This window comes from Hirundo rustica, chromosome 17 (assembly GCF_015227805.2).
Source record: "Hirundo rustica isolate bHirRus1 chromosome 17, bHirRus1.pri.v3, whole genome shotgun sequence".
Lineage (NCBI taxonomy): Eukaryota > Metazoa > Chordata > Aves > Passeriformes > Hirundinidae > Hirundo > Hirundo rustica.
This window is the reverse complement of record NC_053466.1, coordinates 2,860,250-2,879,035: the sequence shown is the minus strand read 5'-3', so window position 1 is coordinate 2,879,035 and position 18,786 is coordinate 2,860,250. Positions and strand designations below refer to the sequence as shown.

The following is an 18,786-nucleotide window of genomic DNA, read 5'->3' as shown; positions in this document are numbered from 1 at the left end:
CAATTAGTGTTTTAACCAGAGTGGTGTCTCAAACAGATCTGAGCACGTAGAAATGGCACAACATCAAACCAGCATCAGCTTCAGGAGCCTGCCCGGGGCTACCACCAGGAAAGCAACATTCCGTGTAGCAGCAGTGGGAAAACTCTTCCAGATTCCCTAAGACAGGCCAGTCCCTTGGAGATCTACTCAGGGAACTTCCTGTGGGAGTGCAAATGTATTAGAAAGAGCATACTGACAATTAAAAACAAGCACTTAAGAATTAAAGTAAAAATTGAGTCTATCTGGTGTTAGAAAAGAAAAAAACTTGGAAAGGATAAAAACGATAAAGGCAGATAAGACAGCAAAACAATCCTGTGTAAATTGCTGTATGATGTGTTTTCTGGTTGAGATTCTGGGTAAGTTGTTGTGTGGTGTATTTTTCTGGTTGAGATTCAAATGAGTTTTCCATCAGTCATTCCAAGTGGCGCAGCAGCAAAAAGGAGATTTAAACTGTCACATTTCATTCATGCCAGGCATCAGCTTAAAGGTGTTTGAAGTGATCCCACACAGCAGAGCCTGAACTCTGTTTGGTGTCAACAACAATTTTAAATGCCAGTAGTCTACGAGGAGATTTGCATATACAAATATGTGTGTATTGTGAATCCTCTTTGTTGATAAAAAGTCCTGATTATAAAGTTCATAATCTACTGCAAATCAGGCATTTCTTCATAGTTATCAGATGCTAATAATTACTTTTCTCCCAGAAAATAACACAAGTACAAAAGAAAATGAGGATTTAAATCAATTTAAATTTGTTTTTCTCTTTACTGATTTAAATTGTGATTGGAATCAGTGATTTAAATAATTTTGAATGATTTGTGTTCTTTTACACTGTCGGATAGTGGATGCCATGTGGTAGGAGAGAGCTGAAATATATTCAAGAAAAATGCCCCAGTTTTGGCTCCTGACAAATCTATTAAGACACAAAACCACATAGTTGATGTTTGGGGGATATATATTTTTTTAGGGGACTTCCCTCAGTAGCTGTACACATACAAAACGAAGGCCTTCCCCTGCTAAATACACTTGGAGGCAGGAATAAAACCTGATGCACCAGAACCAAAGGATTCTCGGGGTACAGTGCAAGGGACTGAAAGCTCTTGAAGCTCCTGTCAAGCCTCTGCTTTCCCGGGGCAGTGCTGCCCAGGAAGGCAGCTCCTTGCCCGACCTGTTTATTTTTCTGAGCGCTGTTTCAATCTCTTACACGCCTTAATCCTCCAGACAAATTCATCTGTGCAGTAACTCAAGGAGTTGCAGGGTTTGGTGGATGTGTATCGTGCGTAACTTGCCATGGGGGGCTGGAACCAGGTGGTCTTGAAGGTCCCTTCCAACCCAGCCCACGCCGTGACTCTACAAAAGAGCTTCACTGCCTGTTGCCTCAGTATTTTTCTAAAACCTTTGCCTGGTGACTTGACAGATTATTTCTCACCTCAAGAGGCTGTACTTGAAATATTGTGTCCCTTCAGGGAGTAATTATAAATAGCAAGGACTTGAATGAGCACCTTCTTAATCTTCCATCTCTGACTTAATATTTTCACTTCTTATCAACTCTCAGCCACTTGCTTTGAAATCTGACCAATGCCTTTATGTGATTAATACATCAAACAGGTAAATTAGAGCCATGTTGACTCTGACTAGAAATCTAAATGGATTGGGGGAAAAAAATGAACAGACATCTCTGTTTTTCTACTGTTGTGCTCCAGGTATCACACAAGAAGATTTATGTATTCCCTCCCCATTGTCATTCTTCTACCACAGACACGAATATTCAGTAATATGAATTTTTCCCAACTACGCCTTGACTACCATTTTTCAAGCCAGAAGCTTTCTCTTCATTTCATGACAGTAAATTTCTGATGGAAACTGCTGTAGTGTTAAGACCTTTTCCTTACATGTCTATGTGAAAGGAGTTGACACATCTTAGATTTTATCACCAGGAGCCTGGCCTACATTTATCGCTGAACTGGCCAACAGAGGCTAAGGTTTGAACCTGGTTTTAAGACTTCCAACATCCTTCTGCTCTCCACCACCCCGACATCAAAACAATCCAAGCTTTGAGTTACGTTCCTGAAAGTTAATAGTTTTGTTTCTGGATCGAAGCACATTGGCAGGGCAGTGGGAAAGGCGTTTGTCATTCCACAGTACAGGCCGTGCAATTATGGACATTAATCCTGCGTGCACTTTTCAGAACAAAATTGAATTGTATGTTCTGTCCCCAAGAAGATGGCTTCCTCTTAGTTCCACAGCACATTGAAATTAAAGTCTGCTGAGAATATAAATGAAGGTTTGTTTCAACTTCAGGACTTTCCTGCAGGCACCAGTGGGCCAGATAGACGAGGGACAGCAGTGTTCTCCTTCTAGAAAATAACAAATACAGCAAAATATACAGGTAAATTCCAATAAAAGCAAAGTAGTTGCAAGTCTTGGCCTAGTGTGGTTTAGTTTTTAGTCCTGGATGTTTCCCCACAAATCCAAGTCAAGTTTGTAGGTGACGACAATGAGCAATGAGTCCTCACAGGCAAACTGCACTTGAGCTTTTCCTTTGCTTACCGTGTGTTTGGGTTTGGTCTCTGGATTTTCAGGCTGCTGCCCACACGTTGGACACAGCTGAGTGTCTCCCAGCGTTCTGTGCTGTGTGTCAGAGCACACTGAGCCTCTTGCAGGAAAGCAGGTTTCCTATTCCGGTTAATCCACTCTTTCAGCCACATCTATTTGCATCTTCCTCCACAGCATGGCAGTCGCTCCTTATCTACTTAGGAACCTCCTTCACTAGTTTTTGCATTTACTGACAGAACATGGCTCTTGGAGACACAAGCTGTGCTGTGGAAACACTTTGTGCCATAAGGCTCCGTGGAAGAAGGAAGCCTGGCAGGATTTCCCTAATTTCCCAGTGGATAGTCCCAGTCATGTCATGGCTCTTCCTGCAGAGAAGAGTCTGTCTGTGAGATAGATGCACTCCACGTTTCACCATTCTGCAGTCTTATTTATTACTTTATTAGGATGACAAGGTGTTGGGGTTTGGGGAGGGTTGTTTGGGTTTTAAGGCTTATGGGTGAGTGAGTTCCTGTCAGCACGTTCTGTCTGGGCTCTTGTTTGTTTGGGTGGTGTCCTCCAGGATGTGTTTGTACAGCCCTCGCTGCCTTTGCTTCTCCTGGAGCAGTGCTGGACACTGCTTAGGGAAGTACGAGCAGCAGCACCGCATGGAGGGAGCAGTCAATGTTATTTCATCTCGTGTTATTTCATTTGATCTAAGGTTGATCAATCAGACTTTATTGGAAAGATTGTGACAGATACTCAGTGCATCTGATGACAACTCTTATGTCATAGTTCAGATAAAGTAGATGGGAAGTAGTAAGATTGTGGATATTTAGGCTGTCAGACTGTCACTGCTAGTGTTGAGAATACAACTGAAATATTGGTTAAAACTCTTGAGAAAAGTGTCATGAAATTTGCCCAGGCCCAACAGTTAAGATCGTTTTTCATGTGAATGGACTCTTACACCAAAACAATGAACCTTAGAAAGCTACTAGGTAACTCTCCTATTGTCGTACAGGTCAATAATTGTGATTCATAAACATCTCAGTGGGTTTCCTTTTCAAAAAACATACGTGCTGGCCTGCAGAAAGCAGCAGCAGCTCAAATCACATCTTTTTTCAATGACTTCCATATCAACCAGCTTGAGGTTGTTTTTCTCATTGTTTCTGTGTAAATATTTTTTTCCTAATACCAGCTAAATATAATACTCTGTAAAGATGCATAAAAAGTTTCAAGGGAAAGTTAAATCAAAAGTGTGTTTGTGCCATATAAAAAAGCTTTATTTCACTTTATTATTGAGCATCATAAAGTCTGGTGTGTAATAGGAAAACACGGATCCTGTTCAGCGCTGGCAGCAGCAGCTGCAATCTGTTGGTACAGGAGATGCTCGGGAGTGAGTGAGTACAGCACAGGGGTTGTAGTCGTCCTCCCCCAGCTTGGTTTTACTACTTAAGGATATTTGCATGAGAATAAAATCTGGTTCTTTGGCACTCATCTGCTCCTGCTGTTTATTCTTCGCTTGAGGTTATTGTCTCAGTTTGTGACAACATAATTGGTTTCTGTGGAGAAGATTATGATATTGATGAGACTTATATATGACTTCAGGTGAGGTGCAATCAAAGCAACAGTTCAAAATAGAAGGTGCTGTCTGTTTTCATGCAGTTTTCACTATGGCTCATTCAGCAGCGTAATTAAGGATGTTATTTATTACTGAACTGTATCACACTAAGCTGACGTATGGACACAGTTCTTCCTCTGCAGGCAGGACTGGGGTCACTGCTGCTTATTTTGTGTTCTAAAGTGTTGTAAACTTCGCCAGGCTGGGCAACTAGATGCTGTTCACACAAGGGTTACTCACTGTTGTAATTTAGTGTTCTCTAGTGCAGACAAGCTGAAAGAATTGAGCTGGAAAATGCTCCCTTAATAGTTCCTTCTGTGTATTAAATATTCCTTTGAATGGTTAGCTTCTCTTGTACAGGATGAGGTTTTTTGAGAGCAATTATAATCAGAAAAAAAAAATATTTTATTGTGTTGTTTCCCCCTTGGTGATTCCCAGTTTGCTATTTTACATCATACCCTATCCCATTTTTTTAAGCACCATCTCGACAAAGTTTACCTAGCGTTTGGAAATCATTCCAAGATCTTGGCATGTGTGAGCCTTCCCTCCTAAGTCAGGCTCTGAAATTAGAGCTCACTTGTCACTTGTGGTGCTGTTGCAAGGGCAGCGTGGCCACGCTCTGGGGTGGCAGGGCTGGCTGTGGGGTGAGGGTGCTGTGGGTCACCTTGGGAAGGAACCTGCTGCAGCCCGGAGAGGCCAATGCCAGCATCAGGGGTGCTGGAATGCGGTGCAGATTGAGAGGAGTAGGGTGATCTCTGTCGTGATTTAATTTGCTGTGAATGACATTTCGCCGTGGTGTGACCGGTGGATTGTCCTTGAGGGATGTCACGAGTTATTTTTTTCTCTGGTCTGGATTACGGAGCCAAAAGGCTGGAGGGACAGACAAGTGTGAGCCAGGTTACAGGGAGCCTCGCAGGGAACTGGAGACTTGTTCTGCCCACGGGCAGGTGTGGGACCAGGCGTCTTCCTTCTGGATGTCATCTGTCCTGCTGCTGCTGCTGCTGCTGCAGGCCAGGTGTATTATGGCACCACAAACACGGCCGTAGCCACATCATTGCTCGTGGTTTAAAACTCTCCCTTGTAGGCCTGTCATTAGATGCATCCCCCCCTTTCCTCTCCCTCCAGAAAACATTGGATTCTGATATTACCTTGTGATTCTGAAAGCCAAGGCCTTAGGCACATGCCTTTCGTGCCTCAGCTTTCGTCTGCTCCTGCTGCCGGTTGTGTAGGAACACAATGGGGGAAGAGAGAAACCTGAGGAGACAGGCTGAGCACATCCCATCGCGTGTTGTGAGTGAATGTTTTGCTCCCATCGTGGTGGATGAGCAGGATGGGAGAACACCATCACCTACCCATCATTTGGGTTTGAGTTGGCAAGAGGACAGGAGTACAACGCACAGTGGATATTTAATGTGCTGAAAATAAGGAAGGGACATCATTACACCATTCACGTGGCTTTATTAGCCGTTGCCTGTAAATATGTGTTTAAAGTTTGATTGTGTTTTGTTACTTAAACTTGAGGGACCGGGCTCGATGTGGATCCCGGTGTCACAAGGGCTGTGTTGCTGCTTGCTCCCATGCCAGCTCTTGCCTGTTGCTGCCTCTTCTGAACTACCCAAAGTGGTTGTGCAGTGTGGTAATTCAGACCAGGGAACCGAGCTGAAACTAGTTTGGCAAAAATCCTGATGCAAGGACCATTAGATGTGCTTCTTTATGGCTTCTTGGTTGCTCAGCACATGCAAATATTTAATCTCATGTTTAATTCTGTGTTGTGGGCGTAGGAGCCGGAGGCAAAATCCTAACAACTTGAGTGGAATCGGGATTTCCCCTGAAAGTAGGCCCATAAATCCAATGGGAAATTTAAATCTCCGGCACTCAAATCCAGGCCCGTGACCCTCAGATTCTGGAGGGCAAAGGCAGTGTCCATGTGGAGGTGCTGGCCCTGGGACCTTTGGATCCAGAACAGGTCCCCAACTGACCGATGTGTAACGTGTCACCTTACGGGGAGGGTATTCCATTGTGAAACCCCAGCAGCGGGGCAGGATGGCCAGAGTAGGGCTAGAAATGGTTCCTTGGGAGCAAGTCAAAGAAGGGGTGCCTGCACAAGGAGCCAGCGTGAGGCCAGATGCGAGCAGCTTCACCGGCCGGGTGAAGCTTCGTCTTATCCCAGCGCTGGTTCTGCCGCTTGCAATCTCGAAGTTCGCTCGGTGCCTTCCTGCCGCCGAGGGATGGAGGTTCCCCGCTGCCGGCCCGCCCCGCGCCGCGGGAGAGGAGCGGGCAGGTAGCGCGGTGCAGGGGGTGTGTGTGTCTGTGTGTGTGTCTGTGCGTGTGTGTGTGTGTGTGTCTGTGCGCGTCTCCTTTGTCTGAGCAGCCCGAGCAGCGCCGAGCGCCCCGCGGGCGGCCGCGCATCCTCCCCGCCCAGCGCCGCTCGGCACACCCGAGCCTCGGCCCGCCCCCGCCGGCCCTCGGCGCACCGCGGGGCTCATTACCGGCGGGGGGCTAATTGCCGGCCGGGCGGCCGAGCCCCCCGTCCCCGGCCGCGCCGTGTGCGGGGGGCGGCCGCGGTGCCCCGGCCGCGCGGTGCCCGCTGTCCCCGCAGGCCGGCGGTGTGGAAGCGGCCCGCGATTGGCCGTGCCGGCAGGGCCAGCCCCTTCCTGGCTGCCTGGCATGAATATGCACGGCCCCCCTTCCTCCTCCTCCTCCTCCTCCTCCTGCATGTGTGTGTGTGTGTGCGGGGAGCGGGGCTCCGCCAGCAGCGCCGCTCCAGCCATGTCAGCTCGGCTCCGCCTGGGCCCACCATGAGCCATGGCCATGTCTGCGAGCGCCGACGAGGAGGACTACGAGTCGGAGCCGGAGCCCGAGCCGGGGCCGGGGCCCGAGCTGGGGCCGGAGCAGGTCCGGGGCGGGCGGCGAAGTTTGCAGCGGGAAGGGAGGGGAGGAGGCCGGGCCGGGCAGCGCCGCGCCGGCCGCGGGGACGGGAACAATGTGGGGTCGGGAGCGGCCCCGGGGCAGCGCCGCCCGCCGAGGGGCCGCGCCGGGCGGGGCCGCGGAGCCTCCGCGGGGCCGGCCCGGGGCGCTCGGCCTCGCCCGCCGCGGGCGCCCCGGGCACCGCGAGTTCGGCACCTCCCAGGGCCCCGAACGCGCCGCCGGCGGGCGGTTGTTGCCTCTCGGGGGCTGCCCTGTCCGCGGCAGAATTGTTATTTTTTTTCCTATTAAGATTCCTCAAATAGCTGAGAGGGCTGCGGGACTTGGGGGAGAGTCTGATGCTGAGCCTGGCTACCTTGTCTTGGTTTGATTTATAGCCAAAGCCTCCTTTCCGTTCCCAGGGACGAGGGATGTAGAAGAAAGAGAAGGATGTGTGCTGAAATGAAAAGAGAACTTTTATTAATACTTGCAGGGTTTATTCTCTGAAGGCTTTTTTTTTTTTTTTTTTTTTTTCCCCTTGGGGGGAAGGAGAATAAACTTTTCGAATTTATGAAGTAATCTGTGAAAAATAATCCAGAACATATGTTCTAGATTGCGTATTTTACTCTCTAAGAACTGCCTAAGCAATTAAAAATGCACCAGGAATAGTATTAAACATGTGTATGCAATTTAAACATAAACTCGATAGTTTTGTTCAAAACTTGAGGTGTTTCGCTCTTCAAAATAGCCTAATACTTTGTTTTTAGAGACAAGTTTCTAGGTAGTCCGGGTGTTGAGACTATCTTCCAAAGCTCATCTTGTTTTGAACGACTTTACCTTGTTTTGGTTCAGAATTGGACGTAGAAAACAGGGCCGAGAAAGATTTTGGGGTGGTGGTGTGCCTTGGGTGCTCCCCAGGGATGGCAGATCTGTGCAGAAACCTTCCGTGTGCTGTGCTGGCCTGGTGCAGTGTCAGTCCAAGAACCTAAGCTGAGGTTTGGATGAGTAACTTTATTAAGCCTTTACCTAATTCTCAAGATCGTGTGAATGTGCAGGCCCGTGCTGCTGCTGAGTTCACTGCTCTGCTCCCAGACATAGCAGTTAAAATGTCCCAGTCCTCATCTTTTCTTAAATTTTTTCTCATGCCAGGCCTTTTCCATTTGTGTCTGTGTCTTGGTGCAATCACTGCACACTTTTTGAAAAGAGCTAATGGTTGGGAGAGCAGATTGGTCTCAGCTGTATTGTACCAGCTGTGAAATTGGCTACTTGGAGGTACTGGTTCTTGCTGGATGAATCTGGAAAGTTGGTTGTGTTCTGGGATTCTTCAACTCTTCTAAAACCTGAAGCTTTCATAAGCATTTTTGTATCTTAGAAGTTTAAAACAAAAATCAATGCAAGATGGGAAATCTTTCTTTTGGAGTTTTCTTAAGAGTCTTGGTCTGATCCTAAACTATAACGCAGTGACCTATGTACCAAAGACCTGTGGAATGTTTTCTTTTCTGTTCAGAACTGTTCCAGTGGTAAAACACCTCATGTAGCTCCAGCTGTATTTTCATACAGGCCTGCTTTAATGCCTGCTTACCCTATTTTTCTACACAGGACGTGTCAAATCAATATTACATTGCTTTTTCTACTGCGACAGCCCTTGTGTGTAACAGGTGAAAAAGGCTTCACCTCTAAAGGTGCAGTTGAACAGCACAATTTCAATGCTTGGGTAGAAGCTGCGGGTTTTGTCACTTTTTATGCTGACTTTCATTCCTCTTTCCCTGGCCTGTGTCTAAACGAAGAAGGCAAAAAGACTGCGGGGTTTTGCAGCACAGAGCAGTGCAGGATTTACTGCACTCGTGGTAGTTGGCAGCAGCGCTGGGGGCTGGGGAGTGTTTGGATGCTGGGGCTGTGTCCTGAGCTGTTGGGGTGGGCAGCACCTGCCCCAGCCCACCAGGTTGCTGTGACGCTCCTGGTGTGAAGAAATTGGATTTCTGACTGTGGCACTTCACTGTGTGTAAACAGAGGAAGCTGCCCCTGGCTGGGGCAGGGGGATTCGTCCTGAAGCAGCAGTAAAAAAAGCTGCCTTGTGCCCCAAGTCTGTGGAACTTACTGGTGTCTTTGTTTTTAAGAGCTCCTACTTTTGATGCAGCTTATCTCCCAAAGCATATTTTTGCCAATATATCTTATTCCACCCTCCAGGCCTAACTTCTGCCTCCTCACCACCAGAGGAAAATAAACAGGGGCACTGGTGTTGGCACTGATGTGCCAGTTTGTCACACCCTAAACAACACTGCTATGTTGGCAGAAAAGCTGCTGGAGTGTCATTAACACCCAGATGAACCTGCAAAATATAAACTTTATATTCTTCTTGTTTTCTTGTGGGAAATGAGTCTGATTCAGTAATGTGAACTCTCTTTGGTCACCTGAAAGGGTCACTAGGAGCTACTTTGGTTGTGGTAGAAGAGGATTTTGTAGGTATGAACTGGAAGAGATGGTGGCAGGGAACATCTGGAGAGGATTAATGCTGATTTGGGATGGCTGGGATTGAAAAAGTTCCAGTGCCTTCCCCTTCCCTCTGATGCTGCTTGTTTAATGAGGGACCTTGGACTTGCAAGACACCTCCACCCCAGCAGGAGTGTATTCTGAAGGAGGGTGATTAACTAAACACTCACTGTGAGAGGAAAACAGCTCTCCTGGAGTTTGCATGTGCAGATTTTTGGGCAGATAGGCTTTAGTCAGACATGATCCGTGGTGTTGGCGTGTGCTCTTCAGTTAATACAACTTTTAAGGATGTTATTGGCATTGGTGGGAGTTTTTGCTCTCTTACTCTAGCTTCTTCCTTGGCCCCACTGCATTCCTGCAGTTACATCATCCTGTCCTTCCTTCTTCCTCTGAGTTCTTCCTTTGAGAAGGGTTTCTGTTAATTGCTGAACAGACATAAGGGTTTAATACAGAGGAACTGTTGACTTGGTTGTGATTATTCCCAGGCTCCTCAGGGAAGTGGTGGAATCTTGGTCTATGGAAGTGTTAAAAATACGTGTGGATGTGGCACTTGGGGACGTGGAGCGGTGGTGAACGTGGCAGTGCTGCGTTAATGGTTGGACTCCACGATCCTCGAGGTCTTTCCAACCTTAAAAGTTGTGTGATTGTGTAGGGCCTGGCAGTGTGAGTGTGTCAGGCCGACCCTGCCAGGCAGCCAACCCCAGTGTTTTGGGGTTAATGTAGAGTTACCTGGTCTGCACCTCTGCTGGAATTGTCAGTTTGACTGGGTTTCCTGCAGGAACACCAGAACTCCCTGCATGAGGAGGCTGGGAGAGGGATGTGGCACTGGAGCAGGAGGGGACAGTGCTGCTCACTGCCGTGGGCAGCACAAAGGAGTTGTGTCCTCCAGAACTTGCACCCTGTTTGGATGGGAAAATGCACCTCTGGTGCTGTGGGAAAGGACAAAGACACAACTCACCAGAAGCCTTTGCTGTGCCACCCTGTGGGTGTCTCCAGTGCCCAGTGTTGCCTATGACCCAGCCCCTTTAGGGTGGTGTTTTAGGTGACAGCAGTTACAAATTATGGGTTAATGCATGTGGCTTCTGTAAAAAATTATTCTCCCTTAGTGTTTATTTATCAGACCTTCTAAAGAGACAAGTGGTAGTTAGATTTGGCTATCCTAATTCTGTTAAAACAATTGCACTGGGATGCAGTGCCACATAAAGCTCTAAGCTCAGGACTGGCACCTGACAAGTCCTGGATTCTCATCTTTGGGTGCAGTTGTGATTGTGTAAATGAGAATAATCAGAATTTGTCCATGTGTTACAGAAGGAAATCACCACTGTCTTGCAAATGCAAGGGATATATTTGTGTGGCACAGTGCCTTGAAGCAGTGAACACTGCACACATAAAAGGTCTTGTCTAGGGGAGATGTACACCATGGATACTGCGTGAGCTGTTCAGATTGTACTTGGTTGAAGTGCTTCAGGGTCTCACTGACCTGCCCCCCTGAGAAGCCCTTCAGAACAGCCCCACACTTGTCTGGGTTTTTCTTGGAGATGTTGAGTCTGAAATAGTGGGTTGGTGCTGCTGGCAGCAGTTTAAGCAGGTCACTGAAGCGGAGTGGTGGAGTAAGAGCCGTGCTCAGGTAAAGGCCACTTGCAGAAGAGCTTGTTTCGAGGCTGCAGACTTAGTCAGCCTTGCTTCGAGAACCAGGACCTCCCTCCTTCTGGACTTGGTCACAGGGTCAGCTGATCATCCTCTCCAGGGTGGAGGAGTTTGTATGTGGAGTTGCCTGGTGACATCTCCAGCAGATCCCAGTTGGTGTTGGGACAGCAGCTGGGGAACATCAGCACCTACTTAATGATCCATTTAATGGCTGATAGCTCTTGCAGTGTTTTCTCCATGGCTTGATGTTCACGGTATTTTTTGTTTGCCCGGGGTCTTTTGACTTGTTCTTTGTAATTATGAACGTTAGAAATTTGCTGCTGTAAACATCAGCGTTATGTTTCTGTTGCAGTAAGGGTTGTGCTCAGGGCCCTTCCTTAGTGCCTCTGGTCCTTCTGACCCCGGTTGGTTTTTTTGTGACAGCTGAACAGGGCTGGGACACGTGAAAAGTCTGCTGAGGTACCTGTAAATAGGCAGTGGAAAGTGCCCAGCAGCCAAATGTTTGTCCATAACCAGGATAAACTCATGTTCTGAGCAGAGACTTCCAGGTAGCTCATTTCCTGGGATTGGTTTAGAACCGTGAATGTTGTACCTGAGCTTATTCCCAAATCTGCACAGCCCTGTTGAGACCACCCCACCTAATCCCCTAATTGCTGTCCAACTGGAGCTTGTTGAATTTGCTGGGGTCTGTAGGAGGCCAGCACTTCAGAAAATCACTGCAGTCCATTTCCTGTTGGAGGAGTGGGCATGTTTAAGCACTGTGGTGTGGGAGGGTGAGCCCAGCTTCATGACTTGTAAATGGTTTTGTAGTGCATAGGACAGCTCATGTGATGGCCCACATTAACCCCCCGTGCCCAGGTGCTGTGTCTGCTTCGGGGACACGAGCAAGTTACCTTTGTGTGTCATAGCAGTAATGTGGAGAGCACCAAAAAAAATCCCACAAAAGGAAAAAAACGAGCAGGGTGTCCTGTTCATGTGTGTAGAAGGCAGTGCGAGTCCACCAGCTTCCTAGGTTTCAGTGTAATAAAGATACGGATTTAAGATATTAATCCTAACGCATTTCAGCAGCTGCTTGCTCTCCCTTTGTTGAGAGCTTGGCTGTCACCACTTCAGCATCCCCCTGCCTCTCTTTTGAAGACTTGCTGTGGCCACAGAAGTTATGAGCACAGTTTTTGTGGAGGTACTGGGGAACACAGTGGGTGGCTGGTGCTGGTATTCCAGGCAGGCTCTGTCTCAGCTCCCTGGCTTCTGCTGTAAGGTTTAAAGGGAAAAAAATAATCTTCGAGTTTGGTGCAATCTTTGTTTCTGTGATGGTTCTCAGGGATGGCTGTGGGGGGCTACAGAGTCAGCAGGCCCAGGCTGTGCTTGAGGGTTGCATCTCCTTGGGAAAGGAGATGGTGGAGTCCCCTGCACAGCAGTGAGATTGTGCCAGCCTAGAACCTGGAGCTCGGTGTGACACTCAGTCCTGGGCCTCAGGCCGTGGAGCTGCTGTTTGCTGGTCGCTGTGCTAAAGCCAGTAAGGAGTGCTGCCATCCCCGAACATGTGCTCGTTATTTGCAAGACAAATTCCTGGAGTTGTGCTGGGAGGGTGGCAAGGGGCAGTGCAGAGATGGGGACAGGAGCTGTGAAGGAGATTTTACCCAGTCTCCTTACCAGGGCTGGTATGTTTTAAAACTGCAGCTTGAGCTGGAAATCCTGCAGCATCTCCTCACTAACATCGACCTGGAATTTATCTGGCTGTCTGCCATGTGCTAAATAAACCCCAAGCCATGTTGGAGGCTCCTTCTACCCCCTTGAATCCCAGCCCCTTTCTGGGAGGAACCCACAGGCCAGATTTTCTTCTGTGGAGGTTTTTAAGCGACCACTTTTGGAGCCCCTTGAAACTAGATACGAATGGGAATTCCTGCAAGGCCTCTCTAGCCTTGCTGGCTGCGACATCCTGGAGTGAAAACGTGGCTTGGATTGAGGATTGGTTGGTTGGTAAATTAGTACAAACCCAGCCAGAACAATTTGCTAACGAGCAGCGAAGAGGTCTGGGTAGGTAAGAAATGTCACTGTTCCATACAGTGAGATGGAGGTCTGCACCTCTGCTGTGTTCTGGTGGTGTCTGGAGGAAAACCTGAGTTGTGCGGTGTGTCTGACTTCAGCCTTGTTCTTGTACTTTCACCTTCCTGCTTTTGTGGGTTTTTTAGGATTCTCAAATTCTGTGTTCAAGCGATGCCTTTTTATCACTCGCGTCTTTGCAGTGTCCTGGCACTTAAACTGTTGTCCTCAGAATTAGGACTTGGCTCGTATTACTGTGCCAGAAGCAGGAGTTGTCTTTCAGCTGGAAAAGTACAGAGTTTGATTTTTCCTTGAAAGCATTTAAAAACAGCGTTCTCACGGTGTCTTAGCTGTTGTTTGCCTCGAACTTAATCATGTTGCTTCCCAGTGGGTAGGAGTCAGGTGCTCACACAGAATCTTCCATGTGCTCTTGTCCAAGGGGAGCTGCCAAGGTTGTTGTGCATGTTTTGGTTTAACATGTTCCCGCTGATATCCAGCCTTTGGTTTGTGTCTCGCCTCCCTTCCTAGCTAAAGGAGACTCTAATAGAATGGAGGAGTGATTCATGCCGAGGAAGAAAATTATCTCTTATCTAGGTTGCCTCTAAGCCAGTCCTGCCAGGGCCGACTTTATCCTTGAGAGGCTGGAAAGTTGGTCTAGAAGGTAAATATTTATTCTTTAGAGTGTCTGACATTGATCCGAAATCCATGCGGCTGCTGCGGGTGCGGATGGGAAGGAAGCTCGTCCGTGTTCGCACAGCACGGTGAGATTCAACCTGCACACGGAACAAAATCTGTTCAGAGGAGTGGAACTAAGAACTTTGCAGAAATCTCTGCAGCCTCATGGACTAAGCAGTGTATTCTCCCACCTCAGTAACGATAGCCAGCCTGTAGGAGAGGGAGCTTATGGGGTCTAGCTCCTGACTTCCTCACTCTCCCAGCACTGAGATTCCTGGGATGGAGGCAGTTAAAATATCAGCACTTCTCTGCAGTTTAGAGAAAGTCACTGGAGCTTTGCTAAGTCAGCTGGGAGGAAGATCAGCTACGCTGCAGCATGGCTTCTCTTCAGGGTTGTACAGCAGGGCGCTTGGGGAAGCTCTTGTACAATCAAGTGCAATGTTTCCACGTCTTTTCTTGTGAAAACTGGTGGAATTTCTCCATGGCTCCTTACAGCCTTGGTGATTGCCTGGAATTCAACAGGAACAGAAGGTGAAACTGGTCATGTTGGTCATGTGCAGAAAATGGAAGAGCGGTATAAAGGGTAAACCAGATGGACTTCGTGGTCGTGTTGTTACCATCTTTATGGAGAAAGCTGTCAGGGGTCAGCATGAGCCAAGCCAGTTCTTGCATAATTAGCCCCGTACAGTTACATGGTATTTAGTGATGTTTGGCTTGAGCTGTAGGTTCTTGTGTATAACAAGGGAGTTTCTGATGAGAACACGGAATTTGGATGTCCAGAGTGAATGTTGCAGTTAACCTAATCATTGCAAATCTTTTCATGCTCCTTTAGCTTCTGTCTTAAAGGTCATTGAAATCTAGACCTGGGATGCCCTTTTTAGCCTTTGCACATCATCAGTTGGTGTTCTATTTTTGAGCGCTCGCTAGTGTTGGATAGGAGGGGAGCTACCTTGGAAGGGTTTTGTAGCATTTGTGTTTTATTTCCTACTTTATTGCTTGGCAGTAGTTCATATTCTCCTGCTTTTTTTAGGGATATGACTGAGGGATTGAGGAAGTCCTTCTGGCTTAACCTGAGCTCAAATCTAAGATGTCTCTAGCCAAGAGCTCAGCACTGGCACAGGTCATCTATTGACCCAAGCCAAGCACCTCACTTGGGACTTGATCTTGTGTTGAGCTGTGCCTAAGTGTCTTCTCCCTGCCCTCCTGTTGAAACGGGCTTGCTCTGGCTTTGGGACCTGTCATTTGTGTCCTGGCTTCTGTATTCTTTTACAACACATCCTTTCTGGGATGGGACTCCTTTACATCTGGGAGCGTTCACTTACATCCGCTGAGCATTACCTGTGTGCGTCACTCCCGTAACACCGCTCGGTTTTCCCCGGAGCTCAGAGGGAGGTGGGACGCGCAGCTGACCCTGTGTGTGTTTGTCTCTTCCAGAACAGGGCAGTGGGGCGGCCCAAGGGGAAGCTGGGCGCTGCCTCTGCGGTGAAGCTCGCGGCCAACCGGAGCACGGCGGGCGCGCGGCGGCGGAGGACGCGATGCCGCAAGTGCGAGGCGTGTCTGCGGACCGAGTGCGGCGAGTGCCACTTCTGCAAGGACATGAAGAAGTTCGGGGGCCCCGGCAGGATGAAGCAGTCCTGCATCATGAGGCAGTGCATCGCTGTAAGTGTTCCTGGGCCTGCAGCTCGTTGGAATTTCCTGAGAGCTGTTGCCCTGTAATCATCTTTGCCGTGTTACCCACATAAGTTAGGATGTGAGAAATCCTTGACTGGCAGCCTCCAAGATTCTGGTGTTGATGACCCCAGCCCCAGGCTCCCCGAGACCTGAATTTCAGTTTGTTTGCTGGTACTTAGGCATAGAGCAGAGGGTCTGATCTGGATGAGGCAGAGCCATCAGTCCAGGGTCTTGTCTTCCTCAGGGACTGGAGATAGCTGTCGGGGAAAGAGCATCAGAACAGGGCGAGCAGGCAGTCGCTTTCCTGGGCTCCTGTGATACATTACTTAGGAGCTTCTTGAGTCACGAGTGGTAGCTTTCTATTTAACAAATATTGACAGATTAATCTTCCATTAAGTTGTTCAAGAAGCTTTTGAATCTGTAGCTGCCATGCTGACTTGTGGAGCTTCTTCTCAGGTCTCATGTCTGCAGCAACTCAGTTCAAGGCTAAAAATCAGCTTTAGTTTTTATTTTAATTCTTGAGGAGATCTCATTTATGCTGTTGTTATGGGTTTGGTTTTCTTATGTTGTTGTTTTTTTAAGGAAAGGAATGTTGTTTATTCATAACTGAAATATCACCCTATCTATACTGATTTCTCTCCTTACAGTTCCCTTCACTTAGTATTTGGGCGTTTTTCTTCGAATTCTTAGGAGATGACCAAAGTGGAGGGATTAAATGACTTCACCTGACACTGATAAAAAAACTGATAAGCACTTTAGGTTTCCAGTAGTTGCTCCTGGTAGCTCACTCCATGTCCTGTGCCAAGCTGTGCGCTGTTCCTGACACAGAGGATTGGGTTCAGCGCTGCTGGATCTTTCAGTAAAGCACACGGAATATCCACCTTTCTGCAGAGTGCTTTTGCAGCTCAAGTGTCTTTTCTTTGAACACTTGATTTCCTGGAGTGTGGCATGAATTGAACAGCATGGATGAAGAATTTATTATTCTCCAGGGGCAAGAAATAGTGAAATCATGCTGCCTTTTTAGTGGAAGGATTAAATTAGGGCTGCAGTGTGCTTTCTCATCCTCACTGATGAAGGAAACTTTCATACTAAGCTGTTCCACTGTCTGTAACACAGGCTGAGCCTTTTGGAGATGATCTGGGTTCTCTTCTAGCTGGGTGTAGTCATCCTATCTTCCAATGAAGTTTTATTTGTCTTCTTGGTGCCTAGAGTTTTCCTTTCAGTTAGGACAGAGGGAGCCAGGGGTCTCTAATTACTTGTCCCACCCTCACACACACTGACAGTGACTTCTCTGCACTTTCTAGGTTGGTGCAAATATCAGGGAGACTATTACAAATTCTTAAAGCAAAAAATGCCCAGAAAATTAAAGAGTTGAAGTGTCATAGCTTTCAGGGTGCTTTACATTCCTGTAAGCAATCCCATTGGCTTTGCTCTTGTTCTCTGACGGTTCAGCAATGATATATTGTGGTACCAAAAAATACCGAAATCCTGCAAGATGCTGAAGCTGTATAGAAGTAAAGACCCCAACAGTTCTGGGATTGTGCTTGCCCTTGGTTAATAACACTGACAATATTAACTAGGCAGACTTTCATTAAGCTCAGAAACCTTCAGAGAGCCTGTGGTAGTGCTGTTCAGAGAGCAGGAACCTCCTCTGCATCACCAGTTCCATCAGGAAGGGAAGCACGGGTGCTGGGACATTGCATGGAATGGGTCTGAGAGGGCACCTTGTGCCACCACAGCTGCTGTTCCAGCCCAGCAGGGGGACAGAGGCGGTGGTGGCACGGAGGAGATTGCCTGGGCACCCTTGCTCCCAGCAAGAAAAGCTGTACAGCTGTTTGCAAGATGCTCTGTGATCCAGTGGCTCACTGCAGCTGGGCTTTCCCTGCCTGAAACTTGATGAAGGATGTGCTGATGATGCTGAAACTTGGGTTGGTGTGCAGGTATTCTCTTAGGGATTTATTCACTCCATCCACGAGAGATCCTTGCTGGGAAAAGCCCCATCTCTGCCCCTGGCTGTGTAATAGTTAAAGACTGGCTGCCTAAATCGATTGCACTTTGTGGGCAGCTTAGGATCTCCCTTTCCTTTTTTGTAATGAGGTTTATACCTTATTGCTGCAAACCAGCATTTTGTTAATCATTAGCAAAAAAATGGCTTTTTAATTAGAGTGGCATTCAATGCTTTGACATGGGTGACAGGTATGTGAGATGCTGCAGTTCCCTTTCTGAAAGAAAAAAAATCTGTGTGATCTCACTTGTGACACTTGCAGGAGAGAATCCTCTTTCTGAGTAAGCAGAGCTCTTTGCAGTGCTCAGGTTGGGAGCAGGGCCCTGAATAATGGACTGCCAGTCAGGAAAAGGTCTGTTCTTGGTTCTGTTGTGGGCTTGCTGTGAGACCTGGATCAGGTCCCATAACATCTGTCTGCCCTGCCTGTAAAACAGAGGAGCTGCCAAATTGCTACTCAGATTGTGAAGCCTAATGGATGTGAATAGTGATGTTCTAGGTTGCTTCTTCCCCCTCCCATTGTACACTGGTGAAGTGACTTGCATGCCAATGGCTGTGTCAGCTCACAGACTCAAGGAACCCACCAAAAATGCATTTTCATCCATCCCAGTAATGCTCCCTGAACCTGTATTGCTGCAGGGAGGGCACTTGGGTGAAACGTGTCCTGTGGAGCTTGGTCTGGTACCCAGCCCTAATTTATCAGCGTTTTTTGCCTCATGTCAGTTTGTATAATTAATCCCCATTTATCTCCTCTTTGAAGTGAGGATCCTGTAAATGCACATTGAACTCTCATGTTTCCATGTCTGCCATGTCTTGATCAGTTCTTTCTGATACATAAACAGCCCGTGCTGCCTCATACCGCTGTGTGTCTGGTGTGTGGAGAAGCTGGGAAAGAGGACACTGTGGAAGAGGAGGAGAGCAAGTTTAATCTCATGCTAATGGAATGCTCCATTTGTAATGAAATCATACACCCAGGATGCCTTAAGGTGAGTACAAGGATGTGATACATGTTGGAAACAAAAGCTGAATTAGTTATCACCTTAATGTAAAAGTGGTGCACAGAAATGGGGAAGCTTTTATGTTTTAGTTTTTGGACAGACGAGTACGGTGTGAGGAGCAGGGTGAGATCTGTGGCACGCACAGCCCTGAGCAGCAGGCAGGG

General features: G+C 47.7%; 1 protein-coding gene across 4 annotated transcripts in view; it reads left to right on the top strand.

The window, feature by feature from the left end:
• Positions 1–18,786, top strand: part of KDM2B (lysine demethylase 2B) — a 106,216-nt gene that overhangs the window by 74,791 nt on the left and 12,639 nt on the right. For all 4 annotated transcript variants that reach the window (XM_040080518.2, XM_058422770.1, XM_058422771.1 and 1 more), the window contains 2 exons: positions 15,386–15,610; positions 18,467–18,610. In XM_040080518.2, the coding sequence (XP_039936452.1) occupies positions 15,386–15,610; positions 18,467–18,610 (369 nt within the window). The remainder of the gene's footprint in view (positions 1–15,385; positions 15,611–18,466; positions 18,611–18,786) is intronic.